Raw genomic sequence first — 17604 nt, forward strand, 5'->3', positions numbered from 1 at the left:
TGTTATCCATGATTAACTTCTGTCGTTATCTTCATATGACTGGTCAAATTCTACTGCCACACTGGAGTTCAAGGCAGTTATTCCAGTTTGGGACTGGTGTACCTCAGCAGTATTTGGCCCAGCGGCTTTATACCACTCTATCATACACAGTTTAATTGTCACACACACCATCTATACAAAATAAGGTTGTATTTGAGATCAAGATGCTCATGGGGAAGGTTAGCTAGTAACTGGAAACTGTTTTTTGTTAAAATACAACTGAAATTCATCCTTCATGCACAGAGTGCTAATTGGTAATAGGAGTACTGTTACACTTTTAAAGAATGCTACCTTGGTATGGTATGTAACTTGAAAAATTATTGATGCTAAATATATTACCTTTCCAACCTGGTGTGGGGTTAGAGCTGTTGATAGAATGGACTGTGGGCATGTAATAGTATGTCCTCTCTGCAGAAGTACGTCCCATGTCTCTTCGTTACAGAGCCTGTATTTGTGTGGATCATGCAGGGCCAGGCATATTGTTCGCATTAAATAAACAATGTTAGTACATTGGAAGAATGCTTTGAGTTTCTCACAGTACAATCACAACTGTGATTTGATATTTCTCATCTGAATTTCAGCAGCTTTACTTCAGAATTACAGACTGTAATTAACATTGAGGTAGTTACACAATTTTAATATTTCCCAGTAAGGGAGTAATGTGGTATTTTTAGTTATTTAAACTGTTGGGGAAACTTAAACGTAATAAGGCAATCTCTCCTAGTTGCTGCCTCATTGGTGTTTCATCGCGGTAGAGCCATGGCAGCATGAAGGGAATATGCCTGAGTAGCACCATTCAGTGTGTAAGGGCTTCCTCCTTCCCTTTTTGTGTCAATAAGACAAAACTCATGCAGGCTCATATGAGGGTTGTGAAACAAGCAGTTAAAAATGCTCATACTCCAAGCAGAGTGTAATCAATCCGTAGCTCTGCTCATTGGCCTAAAAACTGCAGCATACATGGTGTGCATTATCCTGCATGCCCCTCTCATGGAAAACCTTGTCGTCATAAAGATAAGTTAATAAAAATGGAATCTGTTTTTTTTCCCTAGCATCTCTTAAAAGAGCTTTACAAAGTAACAAATGAGCCAAATTTTGGTAGTGGGTAGCCATCCTGACTAATGGAGAAGCCATTGTGTTCAGTCAAATCAGCTTCCACGCAACTATTAATATTATACTTTGTTTTCTGAGAGTTTCCTGGGATTTTCAGGGTACTTGCTTATTTCTGATTCCTCCTTAGTTGACAGCAAGATGGCAGCTAACAGTGAGGAGAAAGGAGCTCTGTTTGGGAATATCAGCCATGGTTTATCTGCTTCAATGCTGCCTTACTCTCTTTTATTTCCAAATCTTAAAAGACGTGTGTGCTAGATTAAACTCAGAAAAAGGCAACGCTCTTCCAGAAAGTAACTTGATTTGCCGGCATCTTCTCTCTTCCCCACCCCCCACAATAAATGTTTCACATTATTCTGCTGGGGAGACTTGGGTTTTATTCCCAGCTCTGCCATAGATTTATCATGTGACCTTTGTCAAGTCACTCTGGTTTTTCTCTGCCTCAGTTTTCCTAGCTGTAAAATGATTTGACCTTCTCAGATTAAAAGGTCTGCTATAGAAGTACAAAATATTTGTTCCTAAAGGGGAGCCCCAATCTTGTGCTCACAGTCTGTTGCCAAGGAAAACACTGATGTCACAAATTCAGCATTATGACTTCACTGCAGGATAAAGTAGGATGAGCAAATATCTGTTAAATAAATTTTTTCTTGAAGAGGATACCTAGCATTAGAAATTATTAAACACATAGGAAAATGACCAGAGGTTTAAGTAAAACTAGTTAGACTTAATTGTGAAAGCCAATGTTTAGAGAATTTATTGAAATCCAAAAGAAATACAGTGCTTACATTCCAGGATACCATAAGTGAAGTCTGTCAACTCTTCTAATCTCCCCTAAGGAGAGTTTACTAGTTTTAACTCTGAAAAGGACCACAGACTGAAACACAAAGCTTGAGTGCTCATGTTTAGATTTTGTGAGACTAACTGCAAAACCATTCCATAAGATAAGGTTTTTATATCAAGCTGAAATGCTAACCGAATATGCTGGTATCTGATCCCCTCTGAATTTCTCACGTCCAAAGCCGAAAAAGTCAGCTCCTTGGAGAGTTAGAGCAGACAAACAGTTAGTGAGCAGGCGAAACTGGATGCAAAACTTCTTAGTGTTGTCAGAGGCGTCCCCTGTAACTGACCCTGGCCATATGCAAGGAGTTCCAATACTGATATTTCTCTACATCAGTCTAAGGAAAAGACAGATGTCATACCTAACATTCAAAGTATCCCTAACTGTTAACAATCTGTCTCCAGATCAGAGGGAATTCCTGGAATGACATATTGGCTGCTATCCAGAGCATGCCTGCTGGGAATTCTCTGGCTCTGGATAGCTTCCTGGTAGACTCCATGTTCTGTTCAGCAGAGCTTTCAAGCAGGCCAGCTCTGTCATTTTGTAAATATTAGTTTTACTGATTATTGTCTCTTTGCGGTGTTGTAACTGCTTTGTGAAAATACTTCAGTGGACTGAAACAAAAAGGCTTCATGTGGTAATTGAGCCCTGTAATGTTTAAAAAACATTACTATTTGTCTATCAAGCTCAGTTGAATAAGCAAGAGACCATACTGTAAACTCTCTGTGCTAAAAAGGCATTTGATGGGGTGAAATGAGAGTACTTACATTCCACACTCGGGCTTCAGAAAAATTGCGTACGCTAGGAGCTTGATCTTGACCCTTCAAAGTCAACGTTAGTCTTGAGACTGAGTTCAGTGGACATAGGATTGGGTCAGAGTACAAGATAGTACCACAATTAGTTGTCTTTTGGATATGGATAGATCTATTTGCAGACCTCATTTATTAGCACAGCCTGTCTCCTGGTAGGAAGCCCCATATAAAAGAAGGCAAGATCTGATTCCTTCATCATTTTACTACCTATCATTTGCTCCAAGTCCTTTTAGTACTTAGTTGGAAATGGACATTCAGGTAGCGTCCCAGTTTAAAAACTAAACTTGTCTGCTGCTTTGTTCCTCCACAGCATTACCATCTGAAGTCTTGCATCATGGCAGTGAGATGAATGAGGCCCTCTTTTAGCAAGACCTCATCCTTGGAAATTAGGGAGATAGCTTGTTGAGTATAATATCTGATGATCCAATTACCTGCCTAAAAAAAGTGTCCTCTAGATTAAATTTTGTCATATTTGAGGATTATAGAATAATCCCAGACATGCTCAATATTCTGGCAAATAGTTTCTTTCCACTTCTGAAATGACCAAAGAGCATGTATTTGGTAGCATGCATGACCAAAAATCACTGATCCAAATCAACATAGCTGAGAGATTAGATACTTGCAGTCCTGGCTCTGTGAAGGTCAGAGTATCTATGTGTCCTGAGCAGCGTGGGTATACTCGAAACAGAACAGTTTCAAGGCTGGTGGTATTCTTATACAAGTCCATCTAACTGTATGGGGGAGAAATCATTCCCCATGCTGGCAGCTTGTTTTATTTTTTGGTGCCTGGACTCTGGATGCTACAGTAAGCATCAACTTTTAGAGCCTTTGTCTGACCTGGAAATGCTCCTTATAATTTGCAAGCTTCTAAAAACATTCCTTGCAAAGTGATCTATCTGACTGACTTCAAGCACGACTGTTCAGCATGTTGACTTGTAGAAGCTTCATCCTCTTTACAATCAGCAGCATTCACGTGGCTGGTTATTGAAAGATGAGACATGTATGTGTGAAAATGCTTGGATGTTAAGGTAACAGCACACCTGTCAAGTAAGTAAACATTATGCCTGTCCTACCCAGGGATTCACTGAGATGTACAGATGATGACCTAAATGTGTCAAATATTCTATTTGGCTCTTTCTGTGAGGTCCTCAGAGTCTTATCTCCTACTAGGGGAACAGTTCAGCCCAGTTTCTCTCTCAAGATGCTCAGCACTTAAGTCGCTATTCTAACTTTGGGGGGTTTTTTTGTCTCACAGTATCAAAATTTAACTCATGGGAGTTGTGGCAGGCTGTGGCTGAGCAGAAAACTTTTCCAGGTGCCACAATAAATTTCTCCCTCTGTTTCCTACTTTGAGTGGGGGAGATCTGCTAACTGTGATTAAGGTGCAGAAATGCTTGCAGGAAACAACTTTATTCTTGCCTAGCTGACAGGTGGTGCTTTGTTAGGGCTGAGTTACATGGCTGAGCACTTCTCTCACTCCACACATACCACAGGTTCCCAGAGCACAGTGCAGTATAATGGGCTGTCTTCCAACCCTTTCAAGGAAGAGGATGGAATGGGAAGATTTCCCCCTTCTTTTGCCAAGGGGGTGGAGGATTATGGATGAGTCAGACATTTTGTGTAAAACTGTGACTTGTCAATCTCATGCATCTGGCCCATTCCCTCTGCTTGCAAAAAATCCCCATGCTAATGCCATTGCCCTAGTCACTGCATGACTAAACATTACTCATAAAATGGAGGTAAAAAGGGGAGAAGAGGGACATCACATCTGTTATGGAATGGGAAGCAAGTTCCTTTAAACTGTCAAGGGATTTAATTTTCCCGTTAGTCTGACATTTGTCTAAGAACCTATTATCTTTTGGAAGGTGAAAGTCTGTATTCTGCCTCTTTGGTCATTTAGACGCTTCTAAGCTGTGAAACTGTCTTAAAGAAAGTACTATACTAAGCTGTAATAACTTCCCTAACTACTTTAGTCCTTTTTTGAATTATTTTTGTAAATAATTTACTTTTGTCTCTTCAGCAGGTAACATCAAAAGGTACTGGCTTAAATCCAAATGCAAAAGTGTGGCAAGAAGATCCACAGGGAAGCACTGAAGCTGCACCAGTGACCAATGGCACTGAGCATTTGTGGCAAGAAACAGCTGCTGCACCAGGAACTCATAGTGAGGGTGAGACGTCTAAACGCAAATGATGACTTAATCCCTTGTTTAGTTCAGATTGTGTGTATTCTGTATAAACCTAAACCCAGCAGTAAGAAGCAACCAATGTTCTTGTCCTTGAAAGAACAGCTCTAGAGGCTGATGTAGGAGCCAATATAGGTTGAATATGACAAGTTTTCTGAAGCAGTTTACTGCTGGTTAACTGCATCAGTAAACAGTAGGGACTGCAGAAAGGTCTGATCTGAATGAACTTTAGTTTAAGACTCTGAGTTGATACCTAAAGCTGTACTGAGGAAGAACAGGCAGGATATGAAAAGTAATCCAATAAGGGAACAGTGTGTTATGGCCCCCTATAACACTTAAGAGGCCCGATGATGACCAAGTATCGCGCTACGAGGGAAACAAGCTGCTAAATGTGCAGAAATGGATTCTATACTCTGTCTCCCTTTTTTCTCCCTTCTTGATGACTTCTTCCTTTCTCACTTTGTCTCTGTTGCTTTCTCTCACCATTGCTGCACTTTAGTATATACTTGACCCTGTGAACAGAAAGATTATGAGATCTGAGGGCCACACACAATCCAGATACATTATTGAGCTATTCCAAAGTTACACTTCTACTGGAATGTATGCTGCAGAGCAATTAAAAGGCAGTTGCTTGCTTAAAGCTTAGACTGTACTTGTGTAAATCTTTACTAACTTTGTTAAATCTACTTGTCCATAAGGTTTTTTTTAAATTTTTTTGTTTATTTACTTACCCAGAAGTGTTTTACCACCTGAACTTAAAAGTAAGTCTTTGTGTCCATATATAAATGAAGGGCTGGTCTACTCTGGGAACTTACATTGGCATAGTTATATCTCTCAGGGGTGTGAAAAATCCACACCCCTGAGAGATGCAGATATGCCGACCTAACCTCCTAGACCAGAGGTGGGCAAACTGCAGCCCGCGGAGGCTAGCCCCTGGCCCCTCCCCCGCAGCTTCTGCTCACTGCACCGCCGGCGCAGTGCTCTAGGCGGGGGGAGCTACGCACTCCTGGGGCAGTGCAGCTGCAGAGCCTGGCTTGACCCGTTCTCTGTGCTGCACGGCACGGCTGCCTGTCCTGGGGGGTCGTGTTGGATAGAGGGCAGGGGAGTTTGGGGGGTGATCAGGGGGCGGGGCGGTCAGAGGATGGCAAGGTTGGATGGGAGCAGGAGTCCTGGGGGGGCAGTCAGGAAGGAGAGGGGAGGTTGGATGGGGCAGGGGTCCCGGGGGAGCACAGCCTCCCCTAGCTGTCCCTCCATACAATTTCAGAAACCTGATGCGGCGCTCAGGCCAAAAAGTTTGCCCGCCCCATCTTAGGCAGTGCTCGGTTGATGGAAGAATTCTTCTGTCAGCCTACCTACCAGTTCTTGAGGAGGTGGATTACCTACGCCAACAGGAGAACCTCTCCCATGGTGTAGGTAGTGTCTACAGTGAAGCACTACCGCGGCACAGCTGCAGTGATGTAAGTGTAGACACACACTAGCCAAATGCCTTTAAAAAACTTAGGATGAGTGAAGGAATCATCTGGTGAAAGAGGAATCTTACTCCTCTACAAATCAGTAGCTCTTCCAGCCTGGGTCCTTTACAGAGCAAAAAATTCCATTCATGGCAATCAGTCATTTTGCCTTGACGAATTGCACTGTACTCTTGAGTGCTGGTACTGCATGTAAATTGGGTGTGGTACAATCCTGTAAACTGAACACCAGCTCTTTGGTGCTGAGAAATGAAGAACCATGATTTACTTCATATTTTTTCTGTTCTGACACTACTTAATTAGCAGGTATCTATGCCACCATTTTATCTTTAAACAGCTTTGAATATTGGCTTGTTCCTGTGATGTAAATGTCTTGTGTAAACACACACAATCATCCTGTGTAAGCTATACTGGCATAGTTGTCGCTGTGCAACACCTATACTGTGAAAGTGGTTATAATGATGAAAGCACATTTAAACTGGTGTAACTTCACTCAGATTAGGAGTTTTAATGGTATAATTCTTTTTAAAAAAAAGACATCTTGAACCAATATAGTTATGCCCTATAGACCAGGGTTGTGATGGGGAGTAAGATGGAAGAGCTCTAAGAAAACAATGCTCATGTTCAGCTTTTCAGAAATTAAAATATATTCCCGTCAAATATCTGGCGAAAGGAGAATAGGAAGGTTATGAATCGGTCTCCATATCAGCTGCTGTGTATCGGTACCTTGTGGGAATGCCAAGCTTAAAGACATCTGCCCACCTGTGAGAGCCATCCCTGGGAAGGAGCGGCTTTGCTTTTGGTGTATCAGCAAGGTCTAGCTTTGCTGTGGCATCATGGAGTCTCTTGGCAGCTGCAAGAGAAGAATAAACACCACCTCTCCTTAGTCTAAAATTGTCCATTTGCTGTCAGTTATTTGAAGTTCTCAGTCTGAGTGTAGCTAAGTATCAAGTGATTAAGTCCTGCAGAGGAACTCTGCCAACCCCTATGGGATGGATGGGCAAAGGTCTCAAGCCAGGACTTCCAGGTAAGTGGTAATAACTGGTGAGATCACTTCTCCTGCCGAAGGAGGCACACAGTAACAGAACATTGAGGTTTCCTTCACTGCATTTCCCCAACATTGCTTTGACAGAGTCCTGGAGATCAGAATACACTTTGGGTATATGCACAAGGCCCTGTGCTTCTGTTGTCTCTCCTGATTCCCTGTGCCCCACTCTCTGCTATCATTTCTGGCAGAGCCATTCAGACAGATTCTTCAGATGGCCACAGCACAGGAGTCTTTCTGGTGCAGAGGAATTCTGTAGGAGAAGGTAATGTAGGGTAGATTAACGCTGCATTTGATTTCATGTCCTACTGTGAGTAGGGGAAGAATACATGCAATTCTCTAGTCCTTCTAGCACTACCTGCTCCTTATCCCTGCTTTAGGTGTCTCTGCAAATGTGAGTGGCCCCATCCACTTCCCCAAATCCCAGGTCCAAAAAAGCTAAAATTCAAGTGAAAATTGGTTAAAAACCCATATGCTTTTCCCACCCAAAAACTGGGAAATCATGGGGGCAGATTGGTAAATAACAATAATAATAAAAGGCCTCTGAGGTTAATTGTAGCAACAGTTTAAAAAAAAAAAAAATCTGATAAGGGTTTTTTAAAATGATGCTCCAAAAACAGGTGCATTCATTCTTTAGCTCAGTGCAAGAACCATGTCTTTAATTTTTGTAAATGTATAGTGAAAAGGCTTATATATAAACATTCAATATCACAGGAAAACTAGCGTATTTTTATTTTCCGGTGGAAGCAAAGTGTAGATGGCTATGTAAATTTATGCCAATCATAAGCAAATATTTGCTTGGCAATAATAATCCCAAGGTTAACTCAGATTTGCTGTTCTGTAGCATTAGAGTTCTAGGCAGGTGAAACAATTAGGAAGTAGAAGGTTGCTATCTTGCTACATCAAGGAACTTAATCTAATGAGCTCATCCTGTGAGATGCTTAGCACCTCCAACTCCCACATATGTCACTGAGAGTTGAATGAATTCTACCTATAGCAGAATTGGCCAGTGAACTTGCAGTTAAAGTTGCAGGATCCATAGCTCACAGAAGCCAATGGACTTTGGATCAGGTCACTGTTTCACATAGTTCAGGAGTATCTAACTTTACATTCATTAGCTGGCATACTGTGTGAATTTGTTTGAAGCCTATTTTGTCTTACCTTGGATAAAAGATCACCCCTTTGTTATATGGAATGTCAGACTTGATTGACACTAGAATCTACCTCATCTGTCCAAATCTAGACAGCATTAAAGATTATCAAATTGATATTTAAATTATAGGTTGGTAAAGGATACAGACCGTGATCTTCAAATAATTGAGACTGGCTAAATTCCTGAAAAACGGTTTGTATAAGCTCAAAAGCTCGTCTCTCTCACCAATAGAAGTTGGTCCAATGAAAGATTACTACAGCCACCTTTTTCTTAAAATAATAATAATAATCTTGGTGTTTTCATGTTTATCTTTAGAATGGCTAAAAATATTTCATACTCCTGTATGCTGCTTAAAAAAGCTAAAGCATATTTTTCCAAATGTTCCCTTTACTTGTCTTCATGCTGTTTCTTCTGTACTTAGGTGGATTTCACCAATAATGTCCTTTACCGGTAACGTGACTTTGAATTGGTTAATGAAAGTTACGGTAGACCTGGAAAAGACCTATTTGATCAGAGTCAGTCCTTCTGCAAGTAAACTTTCCCCCATTCCACCCCAACCACATCAGATACTAAACTGAAACTACACTCCATTCTATCCCAAATAGCTTGTGGAAAAGACTAATAAATTCTCTAATATCCACATCCTTCCAGTGTGTTTTATAATCACATTAAGCTGACAGTCCTGAGTATTTATTATATATAAGGATCAGATAATACATGCAGCTTTTTCTGTGGCATAAGTGCTGCATGTTTAGGGACTCAACTTGATGCTTATTTGAAGAAAAATATTTGTTTCAGATGCTACAGTTGTTCTGGGATCCCTGTCTTGGTTTGATTTTACTATTTTCCTGTTTTCGAAAAATGTTGTTGAGACCAGTACAAACAAGGGAAACAAAGAGAAACTGCCTCAACACAGTCTTATTAAATACAAAGAAACAAACTAAAAAATGAGTCTTTCAGTTACAGCGTTCTTCAGTGTTCTTTGTAACAATGGCAGATAATACATTTTTCAGATAGAAAATATTCTTAAGCTGATGTGTCCTTTCTATTGACTGGGCATATTCTCTTGCCAGGTAATGTAGAGAATGTGGAGGATAGCTGTAAGCAGTATGAAGTGATGTATTCTCCATCCTGTGACGCTACAAGAAATGGCACTGGTGTTGAGGAAGCAGCTGCTAATGGAATGGCTCTGGCAACTGAGGATCTTGGATACCAAATTTATGATATTTCTGGTGAGTGTTCGAGCTATAGTAGCATCTTATGTTCTATGTTGTCTTCAACTCCTGTAGTCTTAAGGGATTTCTTACTGTTAATGTTCATACACCCAAAATGTGATCTGCCTTTTTTTCCCCTAGACTTATTAAAGTCCACAGCTTAATGCAATTGCTTGTGATGTAAATGCACAAATGCTGTCTTCTCTTCACCAGTTATCACTTATAGCATAAATAGCTGAGGCACTTAACAAAGCAGAAGATCACTTCTCTGTAGAGCTTACAAGTGGAATAATTAACATGAACAGCCCTGGGATAACAATCTAATACATAATATACAAAATAAACAAAGTTATGTAAGCAAAGATTAATAGAGCCTCTTAAGCTCAAAATACAGGTCTCCTACTGCCCCTGCAGCGTTAGAAAATTACTTTAACTAACAGCATTGCCAAAGACATTGCTAGGGAGTAGTATTGGAGAGCAAAAGAGTGTGTGATATAGTTGGGACAGAAACGTGAAGAACCCTTCACAGCGGGACTTCAGGGTGGAGCTGCAGGGAGGAAAGAAGGGAAGCAACAGGTATCTGAAGTCCAGAAGACAGTGTTCATTCACTCATCAAATAGCAGTGTTAAGGAACTTTTCTATGATATTATCCTTTGAGCAGTGTGTTGCTTTTAATAAACTTAGCCTTTGCAGTAAATAGGACTTTGTAAGATTTCTCAACCTTCTTCATCTAGCATCTAACCTCTTTCTACAGGATAAGAGTGTTGGTGTGCGCTCCCCCTGCAATGAACAGAACATGTCAAAGATCTTGCTTTCCTTTTGCTTACAATACCCTCTTAGGACAACTTCTCATGTAAAGATGTTTTTTTTGCGTGCACAGAAACTTTTTTCGTGCCATCATCTAACCCAGAGGAGTTGGTTTCAGTGGTGGGTGGAGTGTAATGTGTGTGTATACGCTAATTCGTGCACCCTTTTTGGTATGATAAGACTTCTGTGAATGCAAGGAAGCATTTCTGTTGGGAAGCAGAAATAAACATGGCTTTACTTGTTTCCTTGGATTTGCATTTTTGATGCTGGGAGGAATGTGCGCAGCTCTGAGAACAGTGTTAATTACATGCTGCAGTGTAACAGGTGAGGGATAGCTCAGTGGTTTGAGCATTGGCCTGCTAAACCCAGGGTTGTGAGCTCAATCCTTGAGTCAGCCATTTAGGGTTCTGGGGCAAAAATTGGGGATTAGCCCTACTTTGAGCAGGGGGTTGGACTAGATGACCTCCCGAGGTCCCTTCCAACCCTGATATTCTATGATTCTATGTTCGTCTCTCAAAAGGGAGGCTTTCTCTAACTTTGGTGACCTACAGGGATTGGGGCAGGGACTTTTGGACCACATTCTGAATGAATTCTAGTGTTCTGGTCACCAAGACAGCGAAGTTAGTGTATGTCTCCCCAGTAACCTGCTGCAGGGAGGTTCATGTGTGTGGTTGCATTTATTACATGCAACAGTCTATAACAAGGGGAAAAAGTTTACTAAGATCTTATACAAATAGTCCCACTTTCATCCTGCATTTTTACTAATTAGCTTTAAGATTGTCAGTTGCTGCTATGGTGGGAAAAGGTCTTGTGTGTGTGAAATTTAGTTTAGGTTTTTCTAGTGAAATCCAGCCTGTTCATATCCCTTTGATGCTGATGTAAAAATGAGTGTGGAGATTAGTCTGGTCCTTGTGTCCATGTCTTGAAGCCTTTTAACATTTGAGCCACAATCATAGAACTGCAATTGTATGTGCACAAATGTCTGAGCAAGTACTGTGTGTGTTTGTATGCGCAATCAACATTCCTTAACACAAAGGGTTTAACTGGTTACTTGCATAAACATCAGAGTGGTAATTTATGCATATGAACCTTTGTCCACGTAGTTATAAAAATATGGTCCTTGGCTTTTAAAGTCCTCTTTGGAACAGTATCTGGTCTTTTTAAGAGAGCATTTTAAAATTAAGTTTTCCTGTACTTTGAATCCTCTCTTGAAGGCTTCTGTTGTCAGGGGAAAGGATCCAAATGGGCAGAAATACATGGACAAATAGGTCAAAACGATATGTCTCAGACTTCCATTCCTCTCATGTTATACGGGAGGATATTTAATTTTTTCACTTTTTGCACAACTAAAATTCACTTTTGAATTATATTCTGGGTTACATATGATTGGGATCCAGTGGGGGTATACTAATTTAATGCCTCTTTCAGGTGAAGGCAGCTCTGCCGTGTCTACAGAAGACCTGAAAGAATGTTTGAAGAAACAACTCGAATTCTGCTTCTCACGGTATTGTATGAAGAATTCATTCAGCATCTATTAAATGCTTTGTGAAAGTTGCAGCTAAATGACTCTGGGTCTTAGTTTCTTTTTACCATGAAAAGGGGGTTATAAGCCAGGAGATTAGAGGTCAAATCCTGATATCACTTGCTGCTGGGGTAGCAGGCAGTACCTGAGTAATGTATTCAGCTCCAGGGAAGATGGTATTTTGTCATGATGTCTCCTTGGGTCAACTTGTGTTGGATGTGGGATATGTGTATACATCTGCAGGAGTTCCTTTTAGCATGAAAGATGCAGTTACTGTGTGTTGCCTTGAAGCCACAGGGTTAAAGTTTCAGATCTTGATTCTCTGCTGAACTTGTCCAGCTCAAAGACCTAGATGGATAAAATGAAGTACTTCTGTGGAGTTAGAAGCTAGGGAAGAATGTTATTCTCCCTCTAAAGTGGGTTATGGAATTAACTTCTAGTTGTCAGGGGTGGTAGGATGGGTGTTTCCTTCCTCTAGGACTTAATCCTTTGAGTAACTGATGGCATAAGTGCAAGTGGCTGCAACTGTCAGGTCAGCTCCGCTAGTAAATGTGGTTATACCAGGTTTAATTCTGGCCCAGAGTCTGATGGAAAAGCTAACTTGGGAACAGTCTACACTCTGTGGAAAGTTGTTAACAGAGACCACCGACAGGAATGCGCTCAGTTTACAGAGCATGTACAGCCTTTCATGTTCACACAGTGGCTGCAAGTGTTGGTTCCGTTGGCCATTTGTAATGCCTAAGGTGAAATCCCCTAGTTCTGCTGCAGCTTGTCTTTTCTCCCTAATTTTGGACAAGAAGCTAGAAGTGTTGGAGCTGAACCAGTTCAGCTGGCCCTGCCAACTCCATCTGACAGTGTACACCTGCAGCTCATGCCCGGAAACTACTCAACCACTACTTCTTCCAACAAAGTGCTGGGTGCTGTTGGAGGGGCACCAGAATGCAGTAGTTCAGAAAGACCTGTAAGGGGTGCTGTGTGGATGTGCCACAATCATTCTGTTGGTGCTGATTGGAACCTCTGAAACATTGCAAGGGCAAAGAAGCCAGCCAGCCATCTCCTACAGAGCCTGACCCTGCAATGTTGTCCTTGTTTAGTGAAGACTAATTTTCTATATTTCACAAATCTAGGAGGTTGAGGTTATTTAATTGCATACTGGTAAGTAGCTCCTTGGGATGGATGTTGCATGGGCAGGGTAATATGCCAGCAACTTAGCCTTGGACACCTTTCAGCTGCCCTTTCACTTTATTTTCATTGCCTTGATTCTGCTTTGTTTGCATTTATTCCCAAGAGTGAAAACCTGTGGGAGCATGTGCAACTTGATTAGAATGGCAGTTATTTTGTGTTTTAATTCTTAAACCAGTAGTTGTCCTAACACCTAGAATTTGCCTAAAATGTATATTTTATTCTCTTCTAGTGAGAACCTTTCTAAGGATCTTTACTTGATGTCTCAAATGGACAGTGATCAGTTTGTTCCAATATGGACAATTGCCAACATGGAAGGAATTAAGAAGCTGACCACCAATATGGACCTTATTCTTGAAGTATTGAGATGTATGTGTGTCGTCTCTTCTTTTTAATTTTTTTTTTATTATTATTAAAACCTTTTCTAGATCAGTAGAACAAATGTGTTGCTAAAAGCTCTAATACAAGGAGCTCTCAGTTTTAAAGAAACCAGTTGTATTGTTCTTCTTTCTGTGGGCCTGGTCTCTGGCCTATAGCTACCGATTTCGTTCATGGAAAAATCAGGTTGTGATTAATTCTTCTTGGAGGAAACCAAGCTGTCCAAAGCAGATCCATGTAAGACAAGAGACTGAGGTAGCTACTATCTTGTATTTAGTAAACTTGCTCAAATTTGTTTGAAAGAAATTGCTTTCAGGAGGACTGAGTTTTGTTAACCAAAAGCAAAAATCGTACTCCCTGAATGTAAAGAATGACAAGCCTGCTCTTCTGACTTAATGTAGAAATTTCAGTAGGAAGGGTAGTTCTCCTGTGGTGCTGACTCTGCACACCACCTCTTCTGTAAAACAGTTTGAATCAACTGCTTTGCAATGTTTACTTTGAATCCATAAATGTTTTTTCCTGTTCCCATCTGAATTTCTCAATAGGACTCTGCTTAAGAATTTCAAAAAATGAACTCCCTTTCCTGAGTTCAGACCAGCCCCTTAGTCTAATTTTTTGTTGTCTTTAGTTTTGTAGGCAGAGAAACACCAAGTTGGGATGGGAGGCAGTATCCATTTCCCTTTGATGGATTCATGTAACATTGAGCTATGTTCACATTGATGGAATAATAGATCATTTAAGCTCTTGCACTCTATCACTTCCCCCTTCCCCACCCACTCACAAGTGGAGAAATGCCTACACTTAAGATTTCTCTCTCTTATTATTGACTGGTAATTCAAACATCTGTCTCTTGTTACCAGCCAAAGAAACAAATCTTGTAAAATCTGTGTATCACTCTCCTGGAATTCTCTCCCTTCACATTTAAATGTAAAATTCAAAAACGTCAACTCCTCCTGGTGCATATCTGATGCCAAGAAAAACCCTAAAATTGATTTCTGTTCAGTTGGGAACATGTGTGTGCTGATTATTTCAGAGGTACTGAGCATCCACAACTCGCATTGATCTGGGGAGCTGCAAGTGCTTAGTGCCTTTGAATATTAGGAGAATATGTATATCGCATTGTGTAGTGCATGTATAAATGAATTCATGACTCCAGATAATTCAAGAACTCCTCATTCAGTTACTCAAACTATCCACCAATATCTGCCCAGGAGCAGAGTTAATATGTGGTTGCTATTTAAAAAAATAGGTGCATAACATTTTTTTAGCCACTGTTCATAGTTGTATGATACAAGATGAGTTACATGATTGGCACTGTTAATATTAAGAATACACCCTGGTTACCCATATCTAGTCAATACAGACCTTGTGGTGCCAAAAGGCACGCTGACTTCACTGTGCGAGAAGTGCAGATTTGTTCCCTTAGTGGTATTTGATTCTGAACTGAACGTGAATGGAGACAGGCACCTACTATAAAAATAAAAAGTGCAGTGCCAATTGGGGAAAATGCTATTTTTGGTGAAAGCTTGAACTCCTCACTACCAAATATGATTTGAAAAATTAGGTTTTACTTTGACTTTTCAGACACCTCTGCCTCTCACCTATTAAGATTGAGCTCTGTGACAGTTGGTTTTGTCTATAATCTCTACAGGTAACTAAAGAGATGTCAGGATCTCTAACGGTATATGTGGGCAATGAAACAGTCATGTTTCTTCCCAAATTCAAAGCACATTTTACAGTCAGTCTCACGCTCATTTGCCACTGTCATGTTTTCTGATATTTGAATTCTGAACAATTTCAGAATTTGAAACGTTCTCCCCTTTGTCTCTTACTTGGCTACTCTGAAGGATAGGCTTCTGAATTGTTGGTCCAATATGTATATGTGGACAGAGTTGTGAAAAATTAGATACTAACCAAAGGAGATCCCTGGTGCCTACAGATACATTAATATTTTGACCTATTTGAATCTTGTTGCTGACTGTTCTGTGTGTATTGCAGAGAGTCTTACAGCTACTAATGTCCATTTGTATCTTAATTTTAGCTTCCCCTATGGTACAAGTAGATGAGAGAGGGGAGAAAGTAAGACCAAACCATAAGCGATGCATTATTATTCTTCGTGAGATCCCTGAAACAACGCCTATAGAGGTAAAAAATAATCCCATGGTTTACAGTAAGTATATTGGGACTTGAAAACGTTGCTTCAAGCTGCAACCAAAAGAGCCATGTGCTTTTTAGAAAACTGATTGGCAACTTAAGTTATAGATCAAATTTAATTCAACTGAGTGATATTCCTTGTAAACAGCTTCTAGGTTTTTTTTTTTCTTGAAGCGGTGTGAAATCCAAAGACCATATCTCATTCCACTGATATCCTTTTCCATTATGTTATTAACACAGTAAAATGCTCTTTGTTACATGAAATCTATTCTGTTCTATTCCACTGAAGACTATGGCACGACCTGGGGTCTTCTGGAAAGCAGGTTAAATTGGTTTCCTTTCAGATCCAAAAGTGAGAAATAAATCCAGAGAATAACTTGGATTTCAGGCAAAAATTTTCACAGCAGGCACTTCGCATTAAGTCCGAGGGTTGTTTTGGCAGATACAAACATTAATAAACATTTCTTATTCATTGTGACCCAGTTTGAGCCAAGCTCATTATAGATAGAAAGAGGATAATAAAATGCCTGCTGATATTTGGCTGACAGAGCTGTTAGTTAATTAATTTTTTTAGAAGATTTTATAGCTGTAATGTGAGGCATTTGTATAGTGGCACTTTAAATTAGCAATATTAATGCAATGCTAGATGAACAGATCTGTCCTTGTAAATCTCTGAACTCTGTTGCTCCTTTTAAAAGCTGTAACCCATTGTGACATGAGCAACTTCTTGCAAAACTGTTACTTTTCTGGAAGTTAAGAATCTTGCATCAGAAGGACCTCTGTCAAGGTACTTGGCTAACTTGAAGCCACAGTGGGTGAGGTAATATCTTTTATTGGATCAGCTACTGTTGGTGAGTTAGACAAGCTTGTGAGCCACACAAAGCTCTTCTTCAGGTCAGGGAAAGGTACTCTGACCGAGCATCAGAGCTAAATGCAAGGTGGAAAAGATTATTTAGCATAAGTAGTTGGCGCATATTCTAAGGGACTATTCAAGGTAGAGTACATTGCATACAACTTGAAGCCAGTTATTCATAATGCTTCCTTACCAGCTTAATGCTGCAATATCTTCCTTTATACCACGGTCCCTTCACCAGAAACACCCACTATTTTTTGTTTTTAATCTGGGTAGCTCGTGTGCAAGACTGATGTCATTCTCTTAGAGAACTCCACAGATGTACTTGTCCTGTAGGTAGAAATCTCAAAGAATTAAACTTTCTAAAGTCACTTTTGGGCATCTTATTCTCATTACAAATGTACTTTTATGCATGTCTGATATTGAAGAAAACTCAATGTTGCATAACAAAACCTAAGGTTGTGTTGTGCTCTGACATATAGGAGACCTGCCTGCTTCCAGTTCCCTTCCTACACAGGTTGGCAAGGCTTGAGTGCTGCAGCAGCAGCTGCATATTCAGCCCCTGGGATGGGTGATAGGATCCTTGTAAGAGACACTTTCTGCTGATTAAGAGCAGTTCTGAAGGGCATTCGTGGGGATCTCAAGATTTGGAAGTGGAAAATGGTATATGGGAGAATGTGTGAATCAACACACAAACCAACATATCCATGTAGTATCTGGAGAAATATACCAACATTTTAGTGTTTGTATCTTCAGCTAGACCAGTGCCAGTTTAGTATTGAGAGATGATACAACATGGCAGTTATATGCTCCAACTAGGAGGTTGGATATATTCCTGGCTACAGGAT

The 17604-nt window shown here is 40.4% G+C and overlaps 1 protein-coding gene across 4 annotated transcripts in view; it reads left to right on the forward strand.

Moving 5' to 3' along the window:
* The window catches only part of LARP4 (La ribonucleoprotein 4), a 44844-nt gene that overhangs the window by 4317 nt on the left and 22923 nt on the right, over positions 1 to 17604 (forward strand). For 2 of the 4 annotated variants that reach the window (XM_037884255.2, XM_037884257.2), the window contains exons 2-6: positions 4817 to 4964; positions 9720 to 9878; positions 12096 to 12171; positions 13604 to 13740; positions 15791 to 15894. In XM_037884255.2, coding sequence (XP_037740183.1) covers positions 4817 to 4964; positions 9720 to 9878; positions 12096 to 12171; positions 13604 to 13740; positions 15791 to 15894 — 624 coding nt within the window. The remainder of the gene's footprint in view (positions 1 to 4816; positions 4965 to 9719; positions 9879 to 12095; positions 12172 to 13603; positions 13741 to 15790; positions 15895 to 17604) is intronic. The other 2 variants (XM_037884256.2, XM_043533178.1) reach the window with 1 other exon arrangement.

The sequence above is a fragment of the Chelonia mydas genome, chromosome 20 (assembly GCF_015237465.2).
Source record: "Chelonia mydas isolate rCheMyd1 chromosome 20, rCheMyd1.pri.v2, whole genome shotgun sequence".
NCBI lineage: Eukaryota > Metazoa > Chordata > Testudines > Cheloniidae > Chelonia > Chelonia mydas.